This window comes from Balaenoptera physalus (genome assembly GCF_965194825.1).
Source record: "Balaenoptera physalus genome assembly, chromosome: 18".
Classification (NCBI taxonomy): Eukaryota; Metazoa; Chordata; class Mammalia; order Artiodactyla; family Balaenopteridae; genus Balaenoptera; species Balaenoptera physalus.
The window spans coordinates 65,925,216-65,945,415 of NC_138899.1; the positions used below are offsets into that span (position 1 = coordinate 65,925,216).

The window sequence follows — 20,200 nt, forward strand, 5'->3', positions numbered from 1 at the left end:
CCTGTCTTAAAATCGGGGCTGATGATGGCACGAGGCTCCCCACCCCTAACCAGACCTCTGCCCTGGGGAGAAGCACATCCAGCCTGCCCCCTCCCATGGCATTTGCCATGAAGCTTTGCGTGGCTCCTTCAGATGCCCTCTTCCCTAGCTCTGCCTCTCCAAATCCTACTCTTCTTCTCAGACCCAGTTCTGGCTCCATCTCTCTTCTTCCAGAAGAATCCTCCCCCTGTTCACACCACTCATCTTCACTCCCGTGCCCTCACAGGGCTTAACCAGATTTAGCCTTACTGGATCATTGCTTCATATCTTTCCAACTATTTATTTACCTATTTAGAAAGAGTAGACATTTTAGAATCAGATATTTACTTAGTCTGCCTTGTAATATCTAAGTGACTTTGGATGAGTTATTTAACTTCTGTTATAAGTAAAGGAGATATGTATGTGAAAGCTCTAGCTCAGAGCCCAGTACATACAATTGAATTGTACCATATGCTCATTTCACCTATATTAGTTCGTCTGTATGCCCTCAGGGGTGGGGCAGGGTGAGAGGGAAAGATCAATTTCAGTAGTGTGAGCAGGTTCTACACAATGAGTGTATAGTTCAAGTGCGTGTGAGACAAGAGGCCAGCTGTGTCCTCGGCTGGTCTTGGTGCCCACTGGCCTGTCATAGGAGGAATATTCCCGGGCGCTGAGGGTGTTTCTAATTAAACATGGGAGTGTTTTTCATGCATTGTGGTCTCCAGACACGGGCCAGCTATCTCATCTGGAGCTCTACTGAAAAAGCAATGATCTGAGAATTGGAAGAATGACTTTCCAAGGTGGTGTCTTTAAGGAATTTTTCAAAAATCATCTCCACTGCACTCAAATGTTGCCTTATATGGACTTTCAAATCTTACCCCTGCATATGAGACTATTCCAGTATAGCTGAATTCAATAAATGCTCATCTCTTTTCCTACCCAACGGGCATGAACTTACTTCCTGCATCTAATCCAGTTCTGGAGTAAAGTACTGCTCAGTCAATACTTATTGACTGATTCATGGGGAAGATGATCAACTGTACTTTTAATAACAGCCACTCTTAACTGAGACTCTCAGCCCCATCACTTTGTGTGGCCTCAAGTAAACCATAATAAAGTGAGGCTTCCATTAAATCTGACAGTTTTCCTACTTAAAAAAAAAGTTTGCATGATAAAGTTTATCTTTTCAATGAGAAGAGCATTACTTTTAATACCTGCTTAGTTTAGTTAGCTCTGAATCAGTAGAGCAACGCTTCCTGTAGAAGAACGAATTTATTTACCTCCAGTTCACACTCCATCTTCTTTCTAATTTCTTTCACATCATTGTGGTACTGTTGGCGTATTTCTTCTAGCTGTTTCCAGTATTCCTGGAAAGCAATCCCAATCCCGAAATGTTAAATGTTTGTGAACAACTTGACAGAATAATCTCTCGACAACCTATGATTTTATTTTTATTTTATTTTTTGTTTTTGGCCATGCCTCGCAGCATGCGGGATCGTAGTTCCCCGACCAGGGATCAAACCCTCGCCCCCTGCAGTGGAAGCGCAGAGTCTTAACCACTGGGCCGCCAGGGAAGTCCCCAAGACAGCCTATGGATTTCGAAATGTGTGATATATAGTAAGGGAAAAGCTGTTGCTCTCAAAAATGATAATCTGCCTTACACTTTGGCTGTGGTACTTCCCCCCAGTGAGGATACGGCCTCTTGGGACAATCTCGTTTTTATATATAACCCCAAATGCATTACTGACATACAATTACTTTATATATAATCCTGTTATAGGTTGAATTTTGTGCCCCCCCCCAAAAGATACGTTGGAGTCCTAAGCCCCAGGACCTCAGAATGTGATCTTATTTGGAGACAGTGTCATTGCAGATGTGAGTAGTTAAGCTAAGATGTGGTCACACTGGGGCAGAGTGGGTCCCTAATGCATATGGCAGGTGTCCTGTTAAGAAGACGGCCACACCAGGAGGAGGCCATGGCCGGTGGCAGAGACTGGAGTTGTGGCTCTGCAAACCAGGGCATCTGAACATCATGGACCAGCCACCGGAAGCTAGCAAAAGGCAAAGAAGGATTCCCCTCCAGGTTTCAGAGGGAGCGTGGCCCTGCTGACACCTTGACTTTGGACTTCAAGCCTCCAGAACTGTGCAACAATAAATTTCTGTTGTTTTAAACTGCCCAGTTTGTTGTAAGGCAGCCCTAGGGAACTAATCCAAATTTCAGAAATGTTCAGGATGGACAGTTACTTTATCAATCTGAGGTAAAAAGCCTTGTGAACTCATCGACACTGCATTCTCTGAGAAGGTGAAATACATATCTCTCTCTCCCCTGAACCCCAGCATGGCGTGTCACACCACTGTGTCCAACAAGTGTTTGTGTAACGGGCTCTCTCAGGTGCACCGTAGATGCTAAAAGCAACACCCCATTACGGTACAAAAGACAATGACAGAAGTACAATGGTAGCCCTGGAAGCAGACAGTTTTTAACCTGTTCCTTCCTTTCATTTCTCCGGAACTGCAGCTCCTGGAATCCAGGCTCTTCCCCATTACTTCTTAGCTTTTGTCTCTGGTTGTGATTTGGCTCAGCGGAAGATGGACGAATACCCTATTATTAGAATGAAATAATTTATGAAGTGTACTTGCATTTTGGAAACATCTTATGATTTGACCTTGACCCCCATCCTTTAAACAATAACTATATCATCAATCTCAGTATTTGGGAGTTTGTTTTTTTTAATACTGAGCAGTAGTATTTTCTTAGTTTAAGTGTGAAACATTTAAAAAGTAAAGAAAATAAAACCATTTGTGTTGTCTAGCCTAAGCAATCAATATTTTACGCTACCATGTGAGACACCTAGATTCATTTTCTGAACTGCTAAATTATAATTGTGAAATCAAAGTTCTGTAAAAGTTTAGCAACCCCTGGAGCATGAGATTAGGTAGGGGAAGAAAACTAGAACTTCTGAGCAGTTCAAAATAAGAGCAATACAAATAGGAGGTGTAACCAAGCTCGCTCAGCCCCAGAATTTTGACACTATACTTAAGAGTAAAGGTTAACTTTCATTTCAAATAAAATACAGTAGTCCCTCTTTGAAAATGTGTAGAATTCTAATAAAATAGAATCAAAGAATTGTAGCACTGAAAGGGACCTTGAAGCCCATCTACAGCTTTTATAGAAAAGGAAATTGAGGTTCAGAGAGGTGGCATGTCCTGCCTAAGGTCACATAGCAAGTGATGGAGCCAGGGAAGGTACTGGGCTTCCCAGACCCTAACTGAAGCCTATTCCCATTATTCTTCTTTAGCTATTAAAAACCGGGGAAAGTGGAGAATAGTCTTAATCATCTATGTGGAATGAACTTTGACTTGAGGATCCATGAATATTTGTGAACAGAGAAAGCATGAGAAAATTCCTGATGGCCTCTTACATTTGGTATTTTACTTACCAATTGCTTTTCCACTTTCAGCTTATGTTGTTGAGCTTCACATTTCCTCTGAAGGTATTCAGCAAGCCTTAGGAAATACAAACGTTCAGCCTGAGTAGAAATTTTAACTCATCATAGGCACCAAACCGACAAGTGAATTTTCAGCTTTGTAATGAGACTCACAATTCACCTGTGACGTTCTGAGTTCAAGAAGTAATTCAAAGTTATAGAATGTGTACATTGGAAAAGAAGATATCTTTGAAATCAAGAAGAAAGGGAGGTAAAGAGAACAGTAAAAGTGGGGATACAGGAGAGGATAGAACCGAAAAATCTTCTGTTACAATGATTTTTCTTCAGGGCACGAATCAGTCCACCCATAGTCTATAATATGTTGACCCCGTAGCAGGATCTTCTCATGCTGTGTGCAGGTATCTAATCTATAGCCTTGTCACCCTGACTGCACTGATAGCTGCTCTTCTATAGCCTGCATGATACCCTGAGCTCCTTAGAGCAGGATGGGGGCCCCTCCCTTCACCTCTGCTCCTCACGCTGGCTCACAAATGCTTAATGAATAAAGAAATGAGCCTTCTCCATCTCTCACAATGTTTAAGTATTTTTCCAGCACAATTCTGGTCAATTCTAGTCAAACCATTTTCAGGTTTGTACCTATGTTCTAGATATTTATCTTTTTTTCATAATTTCCTACAAGAATTTCTGTAATTACAGATTGCTAAACAAAAACTACCACATTTCGGATCATAGTATGAGCTAGTGATAAAGTTCTTTGGAATTCTAGCAACTTCCTGGGCTCCAAAGACAGAACTGCCATTTCAGAAACTCCTTTAGGCACATCAGGATGAGTGGTCCCCAGTTTCTGAAGAGTCAAGTTAATAAATCAGCCGTTTAGAAATATGATGAAATCATAAGCTAGTTATGGTCTTTGGGCCTTAGTTCCCCATCTGTAAAATGGGCACAATACCAATCTCACAGGGGGTGATGTGAGGATTAGAAGAGAGAAATTCTGTGAAGGTTCCTGACCAGCGTCTGACACACTGATTGTGCTTGACTCAGATGAGGGCTAACATATAGCACTCCTCTCAGAAACTTATCTCCATGAGAAAAACTATTCAGTCATCCAGGGGCTGTCCAAGAGACATTCTTTCTCTCTCTGTCTATCTCTCTCTTTCTTTCTCTCCCCAACCCTCTATAGGTTCTTCTTCCTCCAGACGAGTACATCAAGACTTGATTCCCATGGAATTGGAGCTCTGATAGAGAGAAAGCTGGGCAGGGGGCCTGGAAGAACAATGAGGAGGGGTTGCCAGTCATCAGAGGGGCAGCCTGCAACAGAGTAAGATGATGGGCAGCGGCATACAGGGAAGAGAAGGACCTTTCTACCATTTTATGTGAGAGTTTGGGAGATACAATCATACATAATCAAAATAGTTGATAGTTTGACAGCTCTCATATCTAGACAAAGGGTGGAAGATGCAGTTTCCCAGTGGCTGAGAAAAGGGAAAGGGAGTTTTGTGCCTGTACCTAGTTCTTATGTAAAATATGTCACTCATTAGTTGAGTCCTATATGAATATTATAATTTGGACTAATGGAACACATAACTTTTGATGATCATGGAGGTCATTAAAAATATGTTATGAAGATGGAAAAAAACTATAACCGCACCCAATATCTTTAAAAATAAAATGTCTACTTTTCCCACCATGCATTTCTGGAGAAATCATTGTTTTATTATTCTTGCTTATCTAATTTTCATTAGCTATCTGATGAGATCACCATCATATAGACTCATATGTTTCATTGTTTGTCCAAAATTTCAACAATAAATAACCACAGACACCAAAAGTTAGCAAATTCCCAACACTGAAAGAAAAAATGTGATGGCAAAAGCATTTTAAAAAAATGACTCTCAGACTTCGGTCTTCAGGGCTGTGGATGGGTGTCAATCATTCTGATCATAGAACACTGACATCAGTGTGAAAGAAACCATAAAAAGTATTGTAGATCTGTAGAAATTTGTTATGGAGTAAATTTTTTAAAAGTACACCGTAATTATATTATTTTCTTTCTAATACATCCATATTCTGAAAAATCCCAAGAATATAAATGCTAAATGAAATATATTTCACTTTTCAGTAGGTGTCAAATTATAATTTGATTACAATTCAATTATTATTGATTAATATTAATAATATTAATATTTGGAAAATGATACATATACAACTATTTTCATCACTCCCAGAAAGTGGAATTTACTAGGAAAAAGACATTAAAAATTCAAGAGCATTAATCTGTTCCCACAGTCAAATGGCTACATGAATAAGATTAGCTACATCAAAGTTAAGATGAAAAAGGGTCAAGGGAACTGTGAATTAAGTATTTTAAATGAAGAGTCTGGAAGTTCTTCCCAGATGTTTTAGGAGAATTTGGAAGGACTTCAGAATAAATGTTGATATAGCAAACTATTTTCAGAGGACCAAAGTTTAAGTAGACTATGACATTACCATTGACCTGGAGATGGACTGTGGCTTTCTTCCTGATTATAATTCTCCTCAACTCTGGTATCTTTTTGAGGAACATAGTGGTAATTTTGTCCATTGGCTCTCTTCCTCAACAAGTCAAGTTGAGCATAATAATGATCATAATGTCCACACACTGCAGCAAGTTTGGGTCCTTCTACCATTTTTATCTGAAGGATTAAAAAGAAGAGAGATATTTTAAAAATACATGATTAAAATCTATAACAATTGACAGTTTGATAGTGACCATAGCTATGACAAGGCATTGAAGCTATCTTGTTTTTGCTCTAGACTTGTTTTTGAGTAATCTTAGAATCCCCAAATCCTCAAACTGAAAAATGTTTTAGAAGTCTTAAGTACTGTAGTGCAGTAGTTTATAATTTTGCTAAGGTGTGAATATGAATCATGTATACTTCATGGCTAGTGTATCAAAAGTACTTAGCGAGTGAGTATCTGTCCAACCCAAGATCTGAAACTAAACTCAGCATTATTATTTCTTATTTTTCATAAATTTATTTACACCTTACTAGACTTTATGGAAGAATACTGTACTTTATTGTGCAACTCACAGATTTGGGGATTTGCAAAACGTTTAGGTTCTGATAAATTTGCTAAATACAAAATGGCAACATGACTGGAAGGAAAAAAGATGCTGCATCACTCAGAGTCAATTCTTCCTGTAAACACAAGAAAAGTCATGTAACAGTTGTGACCAGCTTATGACCATCTCAAGCTAGCCTCACCACCCTTCCCAACCAGAACAGAATAAGAGGAGGAGAACCAGAAACAAATGTTTATCTTAGCATTCCTTAGTAGAGGCCACTGAGCTGGAAGACAAGAATCAGACCAGATTAACATATGAAAACCAGTCAAGACCCTGTTGCTAAATAGCAAAATAGGGTCAATTTATGGTGACCATGCTGTCCATTTAACAGTTGCTAACAAAAGAAAAAAAGAAGGTCAAACCTTTGGAAAGGCCTGGAACTTATAATTGGAAATATGAGTAACCAAACAAGAGGTTAAAACTGAAATTTCCTCACTGTAAAGAAGTAACACATTACATTCTTTGTTCTTTTTAATGCTATATGGCTCATATATATATACATATGAACCATATGGAATTGTAGATATTTAACCATCTTTAACTTACAAAAATGGCACATTTATATAGTTCTATTCAAATATTAAAGTAAATGTATAAAATTTGGCTTATCAGTCTAAACATAGATTGTATATTTATTTTAAAAATCTTTTAAAGTGCGAAGTCTTTTTCTTAGTTTTACAATGTTTGCCTACGTACAACCCAAAGAAGTTACTACAAATTACTTGAAAAATGGCTAGAAATAGAGAAAAGTATTGGAAGGAAAAAACAGCTTCTTTAGGATTTTCTCTGAAGTCCCAAACGGTAATGAGAACATCAGAGATGGCTCCTGTGCAGACCTGTTCATTTCATTGCATTAGGAGAAACTTTCAAAGGATTAAGAAAATGTCAATGTGTTCTCATAACTTCATCCATCCTTGAGTCTTTTAGATGTTTGTTTTTGGTTTTTTTGTCTCTGAAAGGGTTTGCTACAGAGTATCCTAAATCACAACATACTTTATACCATGAGCCTTCTTTTTTTTTTTTTTTTTTTACCATGAGCCTTCTTTTAAAATACAATTTTTCAATTAAAATACAATAGCCATTTTTATGTACCAGAAGCATTTCACTAGCATAAATTAAAAGATTCAACATTCTGCTGAAGTGGATTCAAATAACTGGCATAAAGAAACTCTGGGGAAAAAAATCAATGATTATATAATAAAAATTTCTCAATTATATATAACATCAGAATTAAGAGTATGAAATGCATGTTTTCTGCCACTATGCTACTCACTTGTCCTATATAGAAAAACCTTATTTACTTAAAGAAATTAAAAGAATTTGAATTATAAAAAGAAAACAAAAACTAATGTATAGAATATTTATAAGGAAATACAGCATTGTTAAAAATAACAACTTGAAGCTGTCCCATGAAGTACCACTTTAATGTTCATTACAGAATTTTATTACAAGTACAAAACTAGTGAACCCCCAAGTAATGATCTTGTACCTCATGAACATGTGCAAGTAGTTCTGTAGAATATGCCATCCACTAAAAAAAACAGAGGAAGAGTTTAGCATGACTTACAGATATGGGCTTCTGGGCTCCAGCTGGCGGTCTCCATTCATTTCTATATAATATGTCCTTCCTTTTAAATGGCACTGATATCCTTGATCTTGGCAGGCACTTTCCCTGGAATCTCACTTTCTGTATTTTAAAATCTTATTTAACCAAAATAAAACAACTTAATTTTTAAAAAATTTCCACATCATTAATATTATGCTTGTGAGAGTATAAGTATAAGGGGCATTTCATAACACAGTAAGTTCTCTTTAACCAGAGACATTTATACCCATGGAGAGAAGTGCTGATGGAAAATTACTACACATTTTCTTTGAATGGAGGAAACCATTTTTTCCAGTGTTCCTTTACATATTTCTAGTAATATATAACACTACTTTTTAAAAATTGGGGAATTAACATTTATGGAAACAATATGCATGACTTAATGGCATATTTAGTAATTAAGTTATTAACTAAATTAATTTAATTACAAGTAATTAAATGTAGTCATCAGAGCTTGGGTTATGTGGCCACAGCATTCATGTTGCATTGTTGTTTGAAATGGATGAGTAGGTCTTCAAATATATTTGTGTTTGTCACCTTCAAAATGTGTTCTTGGGACTTCCCTGGTGGCGCAGTGGTTAAGAATCCGCCTGCCAGTGCAGGGGAAGCAGGTTTGATCCCTAGTCTGGGAAGATACCACATTCCGTGGAGCAACTAAGCCCGTGCGCCATAACTACTGAGCCTCCGCTCTAGAGCCCGCGCGCCACAACTACTGAAGCCCTCGCGCCTAGAGCCCGTGCTCTGCAGCAAGAGAAGCCACTGCAGTGAGAAGCCCGCGCACCACAACGAGGAGCAGTCCCCGCTCGCGGCAACTAGAGAAAGCCAGCGCACAGCAACGAAGACCCAACGCAGCCAAAAATAAATAGAAAAAAAAAATGTGTTCTTGTTTTCCTATCTGTCCTATATTAGGAGTGTAGACAATACACTTTCTCTCGTCCTCTACTTATCTACTTTCTAAACATGCTCAATCTCGACTAATATATAACGATGGCAAACGAAATTAAACATGGCAGAATCATTAATTCACTTTCCCTTTATAACTTTCCTCACTTTATTTTCTCCATCACAGTGGATAATATTCCCCTATCACTGTTCCTTGGAGAGATTTTCTACTCCTCATCCTTAAAGTTGAGGCATTTGGTTATGGCTAAAAATCTTGCTGCTCTTATTTCACAATATCAATTGAATTAGTAATTTTTCTCTTTAATGTCTGTCTGTCTGTCTCTCTTTCACACACACACACAGTACTTCATTAGCTGATTCGTAACACCACCACTACAACTGCTTCTCCATTTATCATTACCATAAAGTATCAGCTGCTTTCTTTGGGGGTCACATAGTAACGTTCTCCCACTGTTACCAATTAGGTCCGAGATCCTAACTTCAGCTCCAACAGGCCTCTGCAGGAGAACTCTTAATCGCCAGTCCATTCTCTCTATTTCAGAAAAATAAGCTTCATTTCATGATTTCATGTCTGTCTGTGAACCTTCTTTGACTCTCTATCCCTTCCCTACACAAAAGTTAAGTTTAGATCCTACCTCTTTGAGCATCTCATTATCAGCACATCCACTGTTTCATCAAGTTTTCCCGACTGATGAGAAGAGAGGAGATGAATCCTCCAGGTCATGCATAAACTAGATATACAGGCACGCCCCAGGCCACCACTTGACAAGATAATTTTTCTTCTGCTTATACTGCTTATATTTTTTAAATGTCCATGTTCAACATATTTGGAGGAATTTCTCTGCTAAAGTTATCAGCCATATATTATAAATCATTGCGTGAGACATAATAAATGTTTTTTGATTGCACGGTTAAATCATCCTTACCTGGGACCACCTTCCCAGCAGGTCGAGAAGCAGACGATCTTGCTTTATGTCTGAGGGTGTGATTGAATTCTTCCTGAATGACCTAAAATCAAACGGTGTGTCAGGACCTGCTAGTAAAAATCTCTGTCAAAATCCAAACAGAATCGCCTCAAAACTCACCTCGGGAGTCAAGTATTTGGCGATAAGGTTCTCTAAAAAGGGCCTTTTCAAAATGGAACTAATGGATGGTCGATCTCGGGGAGATACTTCAAAGAGCTGGTATATTAAGGACTGTAGGTCATGGGAAAACCTTGGAGATATTGGAGGAACATGAGCTTGACAAATCTTCAGAACCAGCTGGTGTAAGTTGTTACCCTCAAACTGAAAAGACAAGGAATGGTGATACTAAATCAGAGAAAAATTCAATGCTAGTATTTAAAGTAATATCAAGAAACAAAACAATGTTATATAGCTTTAATGAGAAGCGCTATGGTCTACCCTGAATTGTTTCCATCAACTAATCTTTCATGAGTAGATACTGTAGGTGGTTATTCAATGAAATGTCGTCCTACTTAAAACAAGGGTTTTTTTAGTTTTTTTCTTATTATCAAAATATTTACTCATTCTAAAAAACTGGAAAGTATAGGAAATTATAAACAGGAAAAATACATACAATTTCACCACCCAGAGGTATATTTCCTTCTAGTCTTTTTAAAAATAATGTTTATTTTACAAAGTTGAGATCATAACAATATGAAATTTTACATCTTGCTTTTTAAATTAACATAACATAAACCATTTCCTCAAAAATTCTTCATAAACCAGAAAACATTCCATTGTATGAAATCATCATTATTTACACATCAGGTTTGGGTTAGACACTTACTATCTGACACTTACTATTTGAAAATAATGATAATAATAATAACAGTAACAACAAAACGACAGCTGTGTACAAAAGAGTTAACATAGATGGTCTAAGACTGCTATCCTTAGAAAGGCCTGCTTACATTGGCCATTGGCTGGCATCTGGGAACTTGGATTTCAAGAGAGTTCTCACCATTCCCAAAACATTCCGAGTGGCTCTCTTTTTCCCCACACTGTGCAAACAACATGGTTTATGCTCAATACCTGCTTTCTTCCTGGGAATCTAGAAGCTTGGCACATGCTAGGCAGAGGTGCCTACATGACCAGTCACAACAAAAACCCTGGACACTGGGTCTCGAATGAGCTTCCCTGGTAGATAACATCTCACATGTATTGTCACAACTTGTTGCTGGAGAAATCAGTGCATCCTGTGTGACTCTACTGGGAAAGGCTCTTGGAAGCTTGTGCCTGGCTTCCGACAATCTTCGCCCCATGCACCTTTTCCCTTTGCTGATTATGTATTGATATGTTCACACACAATTTATTTTTATGGAAATATGCTACATGTACTATTCTCCAACTTGGATTTTGTACTTTATAATATAGCTTGGATATCTTTCCATGTCAGTATATATGGAGCTATCATTCTTGTTAATAGCTTGTCCATATAATTTTTAACAATCTAATAAAACCAAACATTAACCTTTTCCTCTCAAGAGGTTAATTGCATTTATATAGTTTTCAATAGTTCAAGATTAATCTGATGATTAATATACTTACAGGATGTCTGAGTGTGCAGAGCTCATATAAGACACAGCCAAGAGACCAAATATCCCTGGGTAAGATAAGAGTTGACATGTTAAGAAATATCAATAATTCTCAATGAAAACCTTTATCTTTACGGTGCATTATATTTGTGCATCTTTACAATTTTATATAGGTTGACAAGTTGCCACAAATGCTTTCAGTACATTATCAATGCTTACTCTTACTAAGACTAGAGGGAAATTTTGTAGCTTGTCAGAATCCTAGCAAAGAAAAGGTATACAAGCTTTGCTAGAATCTGATGGCTCAATATTTACTTCATGTGATGAGCTCGAAGAAAATGTGTACATGTGTGGAATTTTGAGCAATTTGGAGGAGGAAGGCAGAACTCAAACATGGATTTGTTTGATTCAAAGGGTGACATCTGGTTGATTTGGAAAGGAATATTCTACTCAAGGCTATTGACAAAACCAAAGTTAGATTAAGTGATGACCAGAGTATCTGGTACTCAATGAACTTGAAAAAAATGTGCTAAAACTAGGCCTGTGCAGGTGTCCAATGAATGACCTTTTGACCTCAGAGGGCCAAAAACACCACTCTCTGATCATGCTAAACACCTCCATTTTTGAACATGCATCCTATGAAGAAGGATGTAACTCAGATATGTCTGTACAGAACACCAGTTACCTCACCTCTTCCCTACCTCCAATCCTCTTTCCCCACGCCTAAGACCACGCCAAAGACCACACATAAATATCTCAAGCCCCTCGCCTTCAGGGAGGCAGATCTAAGACTTGTACTTCAGTCTCCTCATTTGGCTGCCTTGTGAGTAAACCCTTTCTCTGCTGCAAACCTCGGGGCCTCAGCATTTGGCTTGTCTGTTCATCAGGCAAATGAATCTGGTTTCGTAACAATTACCGCTAGGATCTTCCAATTATTGAAAGCATCAGACCAGCAAATTTAAATGTTGACTCAAATCCTTAAAAAGCAGTACAAGGAAACAAAGCAATGCTACGGAGCTAGGGGTCTCTCTTTGTTGCACTGTGCTCTGCTCTGGACAGCCTGCCCTTCTACCCCGGCTACACAAGCTGCATTCCTGCTCAGCTTGAGGCCAAACCCCTTCTCTAAGTCAGAGGCTGTCTCCAAAAAACTGCCTGCTCTTTCACTCTGCGGAGAAATGTTTACCATTCTTTTTTAGGGCTTTGCCCTCTCTTTCAAAGTCAAACAGCCAAACATCCCTTGGATATTTTCCTAAACAAACAGACAATTAACTCCACAAAGAAACTCAGTCTTCCTGCAAAGCCAACTGGTTCAACTGGCAGACAGCTTTGAAAAGTGAAAAATTTTCCTTCTCCTTCCATGGAAGTAAAAACTACCTCATCTTCATCTTTTATCACTGTGTATATTAATATTACTCCTGACGGTACGCTCTGGTACCACATACATAAAAGCTAGCTGATTTTAAAGCTGGAAGATGCCTTAACAATTACCTATCTACCTATGCCTTAACAATTACCAGCTCTCTTTGTTGCAGGTAGGGGAACTGAGGCCCGCAGATATGGACTGACTTGGACAAATTGCCGACTGAGTCAATATTAGGACTCCTGGCTGCTAAACCCGTGCTCAGTCACCAGCCTCACCGTCTTCTGACCCATCTACAGCACTTTCCTGCAATAGGCTAAACAGGGCTTAGAAAGCATGAGAATCAAATACACAGATGGACATCACAGTGACTGCGATTTTCAATGTTATTCTTTCTATCACTTGCATCTTCAAAAGAAACGTCTTCTTTCTAAATAAGTTCAAAACCTTCAGAGAACACTGAAGTGGTCAGAGACAGTACTGGGAGCCTCATTTCACAGGTGAAGAAAATGAAATTACAAAAGCACCATAGGAAAGAATGCATCAGATTTTACTGCGACTTTCGAACCAAAAGTCAGCAACTCACGTTTTATTGTTGTAGGGTTTATTCTGACAGATCTCTGGGGACAAGTAGTAAGGCGTTCCAACACAAGTTCTAGCAAGTTCCATGGTACTAGCAAAATTATATTAAATAATAAAATAACACTGTATTACTGAAGAAAGGGCTTAAGACATACACATACATGCAAGAAAAATTCACCTCCCCAAAATCGACACATTAGAAAACATTTTATGGCTTAAAGATTGCACGAAGAGGTACCATTGCTACATTGCAAAACTCTCACATGTAAAGACTTCCCTCTTTCCAACGACTAAAGTAATGCAATCTCATGATTTAAAATTTGGAAAACATAAAAGTAAACAAAGAAGAAAAAATTTACTCAGAATCTTAAAACCGCCAAACAACTAGTGTTAAAATTCTGACGTATTTCCTTCTTGTCTTTTCTCCATGCATATTTTCCACATAGCTGTGATCATAGCATATTTAAAATTCAGAATTCCCTTTTTTTTTTTACTTAATATAACAAAGTTTGTTCTCACATTATCAAGAAGTCTTCCAAATCATAAATGTTAGTGGCTTTATAATATTCAGGTACATGCTGTGCTAAGTTTTATGAAATGTGACCATTTCCCAATTATTAGGCATCTAAGTTATTCCAGATTTCAAATTATCCCCTTTGAATAAATTCTCAGAAATGGAACATTTAAAAATCTCTTGATATTTATTACCACCAAACTGTCTTCCAAAACAGCTGCATCAATACATTCCCCCCAGCACGTGTGAATTTGCCTGTTTCACAAAACGCTCACTAGTTTTATACGCATTTCAGTCACATCTCATTTGATCAGCTTATATCACACTACACATCGCCACCACCCTTCTCCTATCTACCTGCAAATTTTAATCTCAGACAAAGTAGCATCTGAATGATTTAATACACTTATATAAACAGTTATCAAAAATTATTGGGAAACCAAGCTCTTAATATCTTAATTCATGATAACTAAAAATACGTATTTTGGCTGTTATGATAAGAAAGAAAATGTTTTTAAAAAGTACTTACTTGTTCAGGACTCTTGCAATACCAAAGTCCCCAAGCTTTGCAACCATTCCATTCTTGCTAAGAAAAATGTTCTGTAAGAGGAGGAAATGCTATGTTGCTGGAGATATTTCAAGAAAACAAAAGATCTGTTCTGTCTTGATTTTGTCTCTGAGATGTTACCTGTGTTTTTATGTCCCTGTGTAAGATCTTCCTGTCATGAATATGTTTCAGTCCTAGAGAAATCTGTACAAACCAACTCAGAATCTGTAGAGGGAACATGAAACAAAACTGGTGAGGAGTCTGGTGATCACTGAAATGTCTTCATGATAACATACAAGAAGAGAGGAATAATATACTTGTGTGTGTGGTTATATGAATGAAGCTAATAGGTATACCATCTTATCGTACTGTTTTCTTTTTACAGCTAGAAACATGGAGGTGTGAAAAGGCAATCCAAATGTGTTGGTATGAAAAGGAACACCACACACAGAGAAAGATAAACAGAACCAAGGAAGAGAGGGAGGCAAGTCATGATCTTCTTTTTTATTAACATTGGGTTGCTAACTGCATCAGGAGAGTAGACAAGCAGCTCTGTTTCCTGATAACCCTAGTGCCACTGCTTTTTCCTTTTCAGTGGAAGGAGGGTGTCAAGGGCAAAGAGAGAAAGAGGAAGAAGTGGAGAATCTGTGAGGTTATTAAAATTTTTAATGAAATAACATACAAGTATATAATATAAAACTAAGAAATATTTTGCTTTTATACTTTTTAAAGTTTAATTTTATTTCTTAGATATGATTTTCCTAGCTGGCCATGAGCCTCTTTATTAAACTGTGTCTATACCTATAGAGATTTATTTAAATGATTCTAAAATTTCAATGATTCTTTGTCCACCAAATTATACAGAGAGAGGAAAACAATAGGAAAAAAAAGCTACATTCCAGACACTAAGATTCAGTTGTAATTTTAGTTTTTTAGTTTTGTAGTTCAAGATTGTGTAGAGAAAAGTATTTTTATTAAATGTGGCAAAATAATACCTAGATAGGAAGAAAGGAGGGTTTCTATAAATATAGAATTTAATATATAATATAAATGAGCATAGGGAGAATGCTTGATTAAATTTACAGAGGTTAGAGGTACTGATTCTTTAATCATTCATACATTCACAACATTCAATTTTTTTTTTTTTTTGGCTGCGTTGGGTCTTTGTTGCTGTGTGCGGGCTTTCTCTAGTTGCGGTGAGCGGGGGCTACTCTTCGTTGCGGTGCACTCATTGCGGTGGCTTCTCTTGTTATGGAGCATGGGCTCTAGGTGTGCGGGCTTCAGTAGTTGTGGCACATGGGCTCAGTAGTCGTGGCTCGCGGGCTCAGTAGTCGTGGCTCGCGAGCTCTAGAGTGCAGGCTCAGTACTTGCGGTGCACGGGCTTAGTTGCTCCGCGGCATGTGGGATCTTCCCGGACCAGGGCTCGAACCTGTGTCCCCTGCACTGGCAGGCGGATTCTTAAGCACTGCGCCACCAGGGAAACCCACAACATTCAATTTAACTCTAGGAGGAAATTATTTGGGCCTGATGCTCTTAAATGCTAAAAGAGAACGAAGAAACAAATGCCCTAAAGAAAGATGGCAGGCCATTCCTGTGCCCTGCCTGAGGCCGTGGCCTTTCCCATCAATTGCACAGGCCCTGAGTCCAATTCTTCAGCCCCCACCCCACACACCTGTCTCCTTCACAAGTACAACTCCCAAGAGGGTATCAAAGGGAGCTCAGACTATAGAAGAAAAATGTGTTTGTGCAAAGAGAAAATGGGACCTGAGGCCATTATTCTTCACCTTCTCTCTCCTCTCTCTTAATAGCCAATGAAGGTAAATAGCCACTGCTAAGAAGAGCTTCTATCCTCCCTAGCAAAGTGGGATAGCTATTTTAAAACAGAGTACCCAACGATAAAAGGAAGAAAAGTGAAGCTATAAATACATCACATTTTAAATGGCTAAGGAACATCTACTTTCACTTTTTTTTTCCGCCATGAAGATTTATCTCAGAGGCATCCTACATGAGATTGTCCAAAAATAAGACACGGTTCTTTCTCAAGCAAAGTTCACTCTCAAAAAGAGATTCAAAAAAAAAAAGAGATTCAATTTAAGTTCAATTGCAAACATGTTCTAGGCTAGACCTATCAAGAATACTGATCCATTATTTTATAGTTTGAATTTCTCTTCCACAAAGCATGCTTCATATAAACACAATCTATTACTTATGACATTATAAATTTAATCCCCCAATATAAATTAAAAGGCAAATTAGAAGAGTTTTTACCTGATCTTCACTAAGTAACACTCCCCGTTGTCTTTTGATCCTTTTCATGAGATCCCCTCCATCACAGTACTCCATCACAATAAACAGCCTGTTGTTCTCTATAAGAAAAGGCATCATTCGGTGCTGGATGGGTTTCAAATATTTACTAATTATTTGCCTTTAAGTTCTAGAAGGTGGAGAATATAACAGAAAAATGCAGTACATAATAGTTTAAAACTCTGGCTGTAGAATCAAGATGGATTGGGCTCTAATCCCACTTCACCACTTAAATTTCTTAGCTCTGTGACTCTGGGCAAATTATTTTAATTTCTCTGTGCCTCGTTATTTCATCTGTAAGATGGAGATAATAATATAGAAGCTCCTCTTGGGATTGTTTTATCTTTCCTCATTTAATCTTTTCAATGGTTTAATCCATGTAACATACTTAGAACAATACCTGCACATAATGAGAGTTCAATAAATGTCAGCAATTATTTTTAATACATTCCTGCAGGAGGTTGGAAATCTGCAATAAAAAAGCATCTGTGAATCTTTTTCAACACCTCAGGAAGAATTAATACACCCTTGAATTTGGACATAAACTTTTATTTGTATGGGCCTTATTCAACCATGTTGTTGAGTACAGTAGACATACTTCTAACTGACCTCTGCCTGACCTACTCACTAGATTGATGGGCACTCTTCATCACCGCTGCCCGCTCAAGGTTACCCTGGTGGCTTCTGGACTCACCTATGCCCAGGTACCTCTGCTCCCACTGATTCTTACCAAGATCATTGTGTTCATTCCCAAATTTGTTTATGCCAATTATACTTGCTATTATAATTACTACATCAACTGATGAAAGATGAATGGGAAAAGGAAGATGTGATTATTTCTATAAAAACTACATCGAATCCCGTGGAGGACTCAGTAAAAGTGAGTAGCTAAAAAAAAAAAAAGTCACTGACCTAAATGTTAGGTGGAACGAGTGGAAAATAACGGGGAAGCTTTCAAAAGACTGTGCACAGAGAGTATCTGTAAATTCTTACTCCACTCTAAAGAAAAGAAATTGGAAATTATAAATTGGGGGTTGGGGGAGCCCTATGTAAGAAAGAATATTCCGAACTCCAATCGGTGGACTCAGAATCAAAGACAAGGCCTTGGTCTTACATCAGAAGTTTGGCAAATGATTGTGTATTTATAGATTAAAATAAGTTTGTATGATTTCCTGCTTAATCAGCTTTTTTCTTTAACCAAACAACTACCAGATGGGTTCTTGTTAGAATAAGGGCTTCTACTAACTTGTTTGTTTCTCCCACTAGTTTGCGGGTTCCCTGAAGACAGACTCCATACTTAGTACTTTTGTATTCCCTGTACCTGGCACATGGAAGGGGCTTAATAAAGGTTTATGGAGTGGTTTCATAAAAACATCTAAGGAACACAAAATGATCGCACAAAATCAGGCTTATCAGCAAGTGTTAAACTTTCTAGTATTTTGCCCTGTAATTATTAAGTATTCATTCAATGTCGGAATCTCTTGCCAAATATCTATCATTTGCTACCTCTTTCTTCCAAGTAGCTTAAGCCAACTTTATTATTTTTTTTACATCTTTATTGGAGTATAATTGCTTTACAATGGTGTGTTAGTTTCTGCTGTATAACAAACTGAATCAGCTATACATACACATATATCCCCATATCCCCTCCCTCTGGCGTCTCCCTCCCTCCCACCCTCCCTACCCCACCCCTCTAGGTGGTCACAAAGCACAGAGCTGATCTCCCTGTGCTATGCGGCTGCTTCCCACTAGCTATCTATTTTACATTTGGTAGTGTATATATGTCGATGCTACTCTCTCACTTCATCCCAGCTTACCCTTCCCTCTCCCCGTGTCCTCAAGTCCATTCTCTCTGTCTGCATCTTTATTCCTGTCCTGCCCCTAGGTTCATCAGAACCATTTTTTTTTTTAGATTCCATATATATGTGTTAGCATACAGTATTTGTTTTTCTCTTTCTGACTTACTTCACTCTGTATGACAGACTCTAGGTCCATCCACCTCACTACAAATAACTCAATTTCATTTCTTTTTATGGCTGAATAATGTTCCATTGTATATATATGCCACATCTTCTATATCCATTCATCTGTTGACGGGCACTTAGGTTGGCTTAAGCCAACTTTAAAGGCACTATCGGTAACCTGACAGCATCTGCCCTTGGTTGCTTCTCATTCACAAACTGAGTGCTTCTTTCACAGAACACTTCCATTGGTCCACCTCCCCTCTTAAAGGGACAGATCCATTCACTCATCAACAAACTTTTATTGAAGACATGCTAAGGAACACTGTGCTAGGAATAAGAAGCAAATAAGCTATCCTTCCTGAATAAGGAGGTGACAGTCTAGACAGGGCATCAGTCAATATACGAGAGTAGAGCTACAACAGAAGTCTGCACACACACAGGCAGAGAGAACAAGAGGCCATGAAGGATAGACCAGAGAGTCCAAGAAGGGTTTTGTTTTTTTGTTTTTTTGTTTGTTTTGTTGGGTTTTAAAATTTTTTTTACTGGAGTATAGTTGATTTACAATGTTATGTTAGTTTCAGGTATACAGCAAAGTGAATCAGTTATACATATACATATATCCACTCTTTTTTAGATTCTTTTCCTATATAGGCCATTACAGGGTACTGAGTAGAGTTCCCTGTGCTATACAGTAGGTCCTTATTGGTTATCTATTTTATATATAGTAGTGTGTGTCAATCCCAATCTCCCAATTTATCTCTCCCCCCTCTTTCCCTCTCGGTAACCATAAGTTTGTTTTCTACATCTGTGACTCTATTTCTGTTTTGTAAATAAGTTCATTTATACCATTATTTTAGATTCCACATATGAGAGATATCATATGATATTTGTCTTTCTCTGTCTGACTTATTTCACTTAGTATGATAATCTCTAGGTCCATCCATGTTGCTACAAATGGCATTATTTCATTCTTTTTTATGGCTGAGTAATATTCCAGTGTATATATGTACCACATCTTCTTTAACCATTCCTTTGTCAATGGACATTTAGGTTGCTTCCATGTCCTGGCTATTGTAAACAGTGCTGCAATGAACATTGGGGTGCATGTATCTTTTCAAATTATGGTTTTCTCTGGATATATGCCCAGGAGTGGGATTGCTAGATCATATGGTAGCTGTGCCAGTAAGGAACTTCCATACTGTTCTCCACAGTGGCTGCACCGATTTACACATTCCCACCAACAGTGTAGGAGGGTTCCCTTTTCTCCACACCCTCTCCAGCATTTAGCTTGTAAATTTTTTATGATGG

At 38.1% G+C, this 20,200-nt stretch overlaps 1 protein-coding gene across 1 annotated transcript in view; it reads right to left on the reverse strand.

Annotated features, from left to right (window-relative positions):
* NEK5 (NIMA related kinase 5) overlaps positions 1 to 20,200 on the reverse strand; it is a 65,059-nt gene that overhangs the window by 25,074 nt on the left and 19,785 nt on the right. The window contains 12 exon segments of the mRNA XM_082434403.1: positions 1,299 to 1,385; positions 2,504 to 2,620; positions 3,459 to 3,525; positions 5,955 to 6,139; positions 8,141 to 8,274; positions 10,009 to 10,090; positions 10,168 to 10,368; positions 11,635 to 11,689; positions 13,568 to 13,654; positions 14,607 to 14,677; positions 14,766 to 14,849; positions 16,893 to 16,990. Of these exon segments, the coding sequence (XP_082290529.1) occupies positions 1,299 to 1,385; positions 2,504 to 2,620; positions 3,459 to 3,525; positions 5,955 to 6,139; positions 8,141 to 8,274; positions 10,009 to 10,090; positions 10,168 to 10,368; positions 11,635 to 11,689; positions 13,568 to 13,654; positions 14,607 to 14,677; positions 14,766 to 14,849; positions 16,893 to 16,990 (1,268 nt within the window).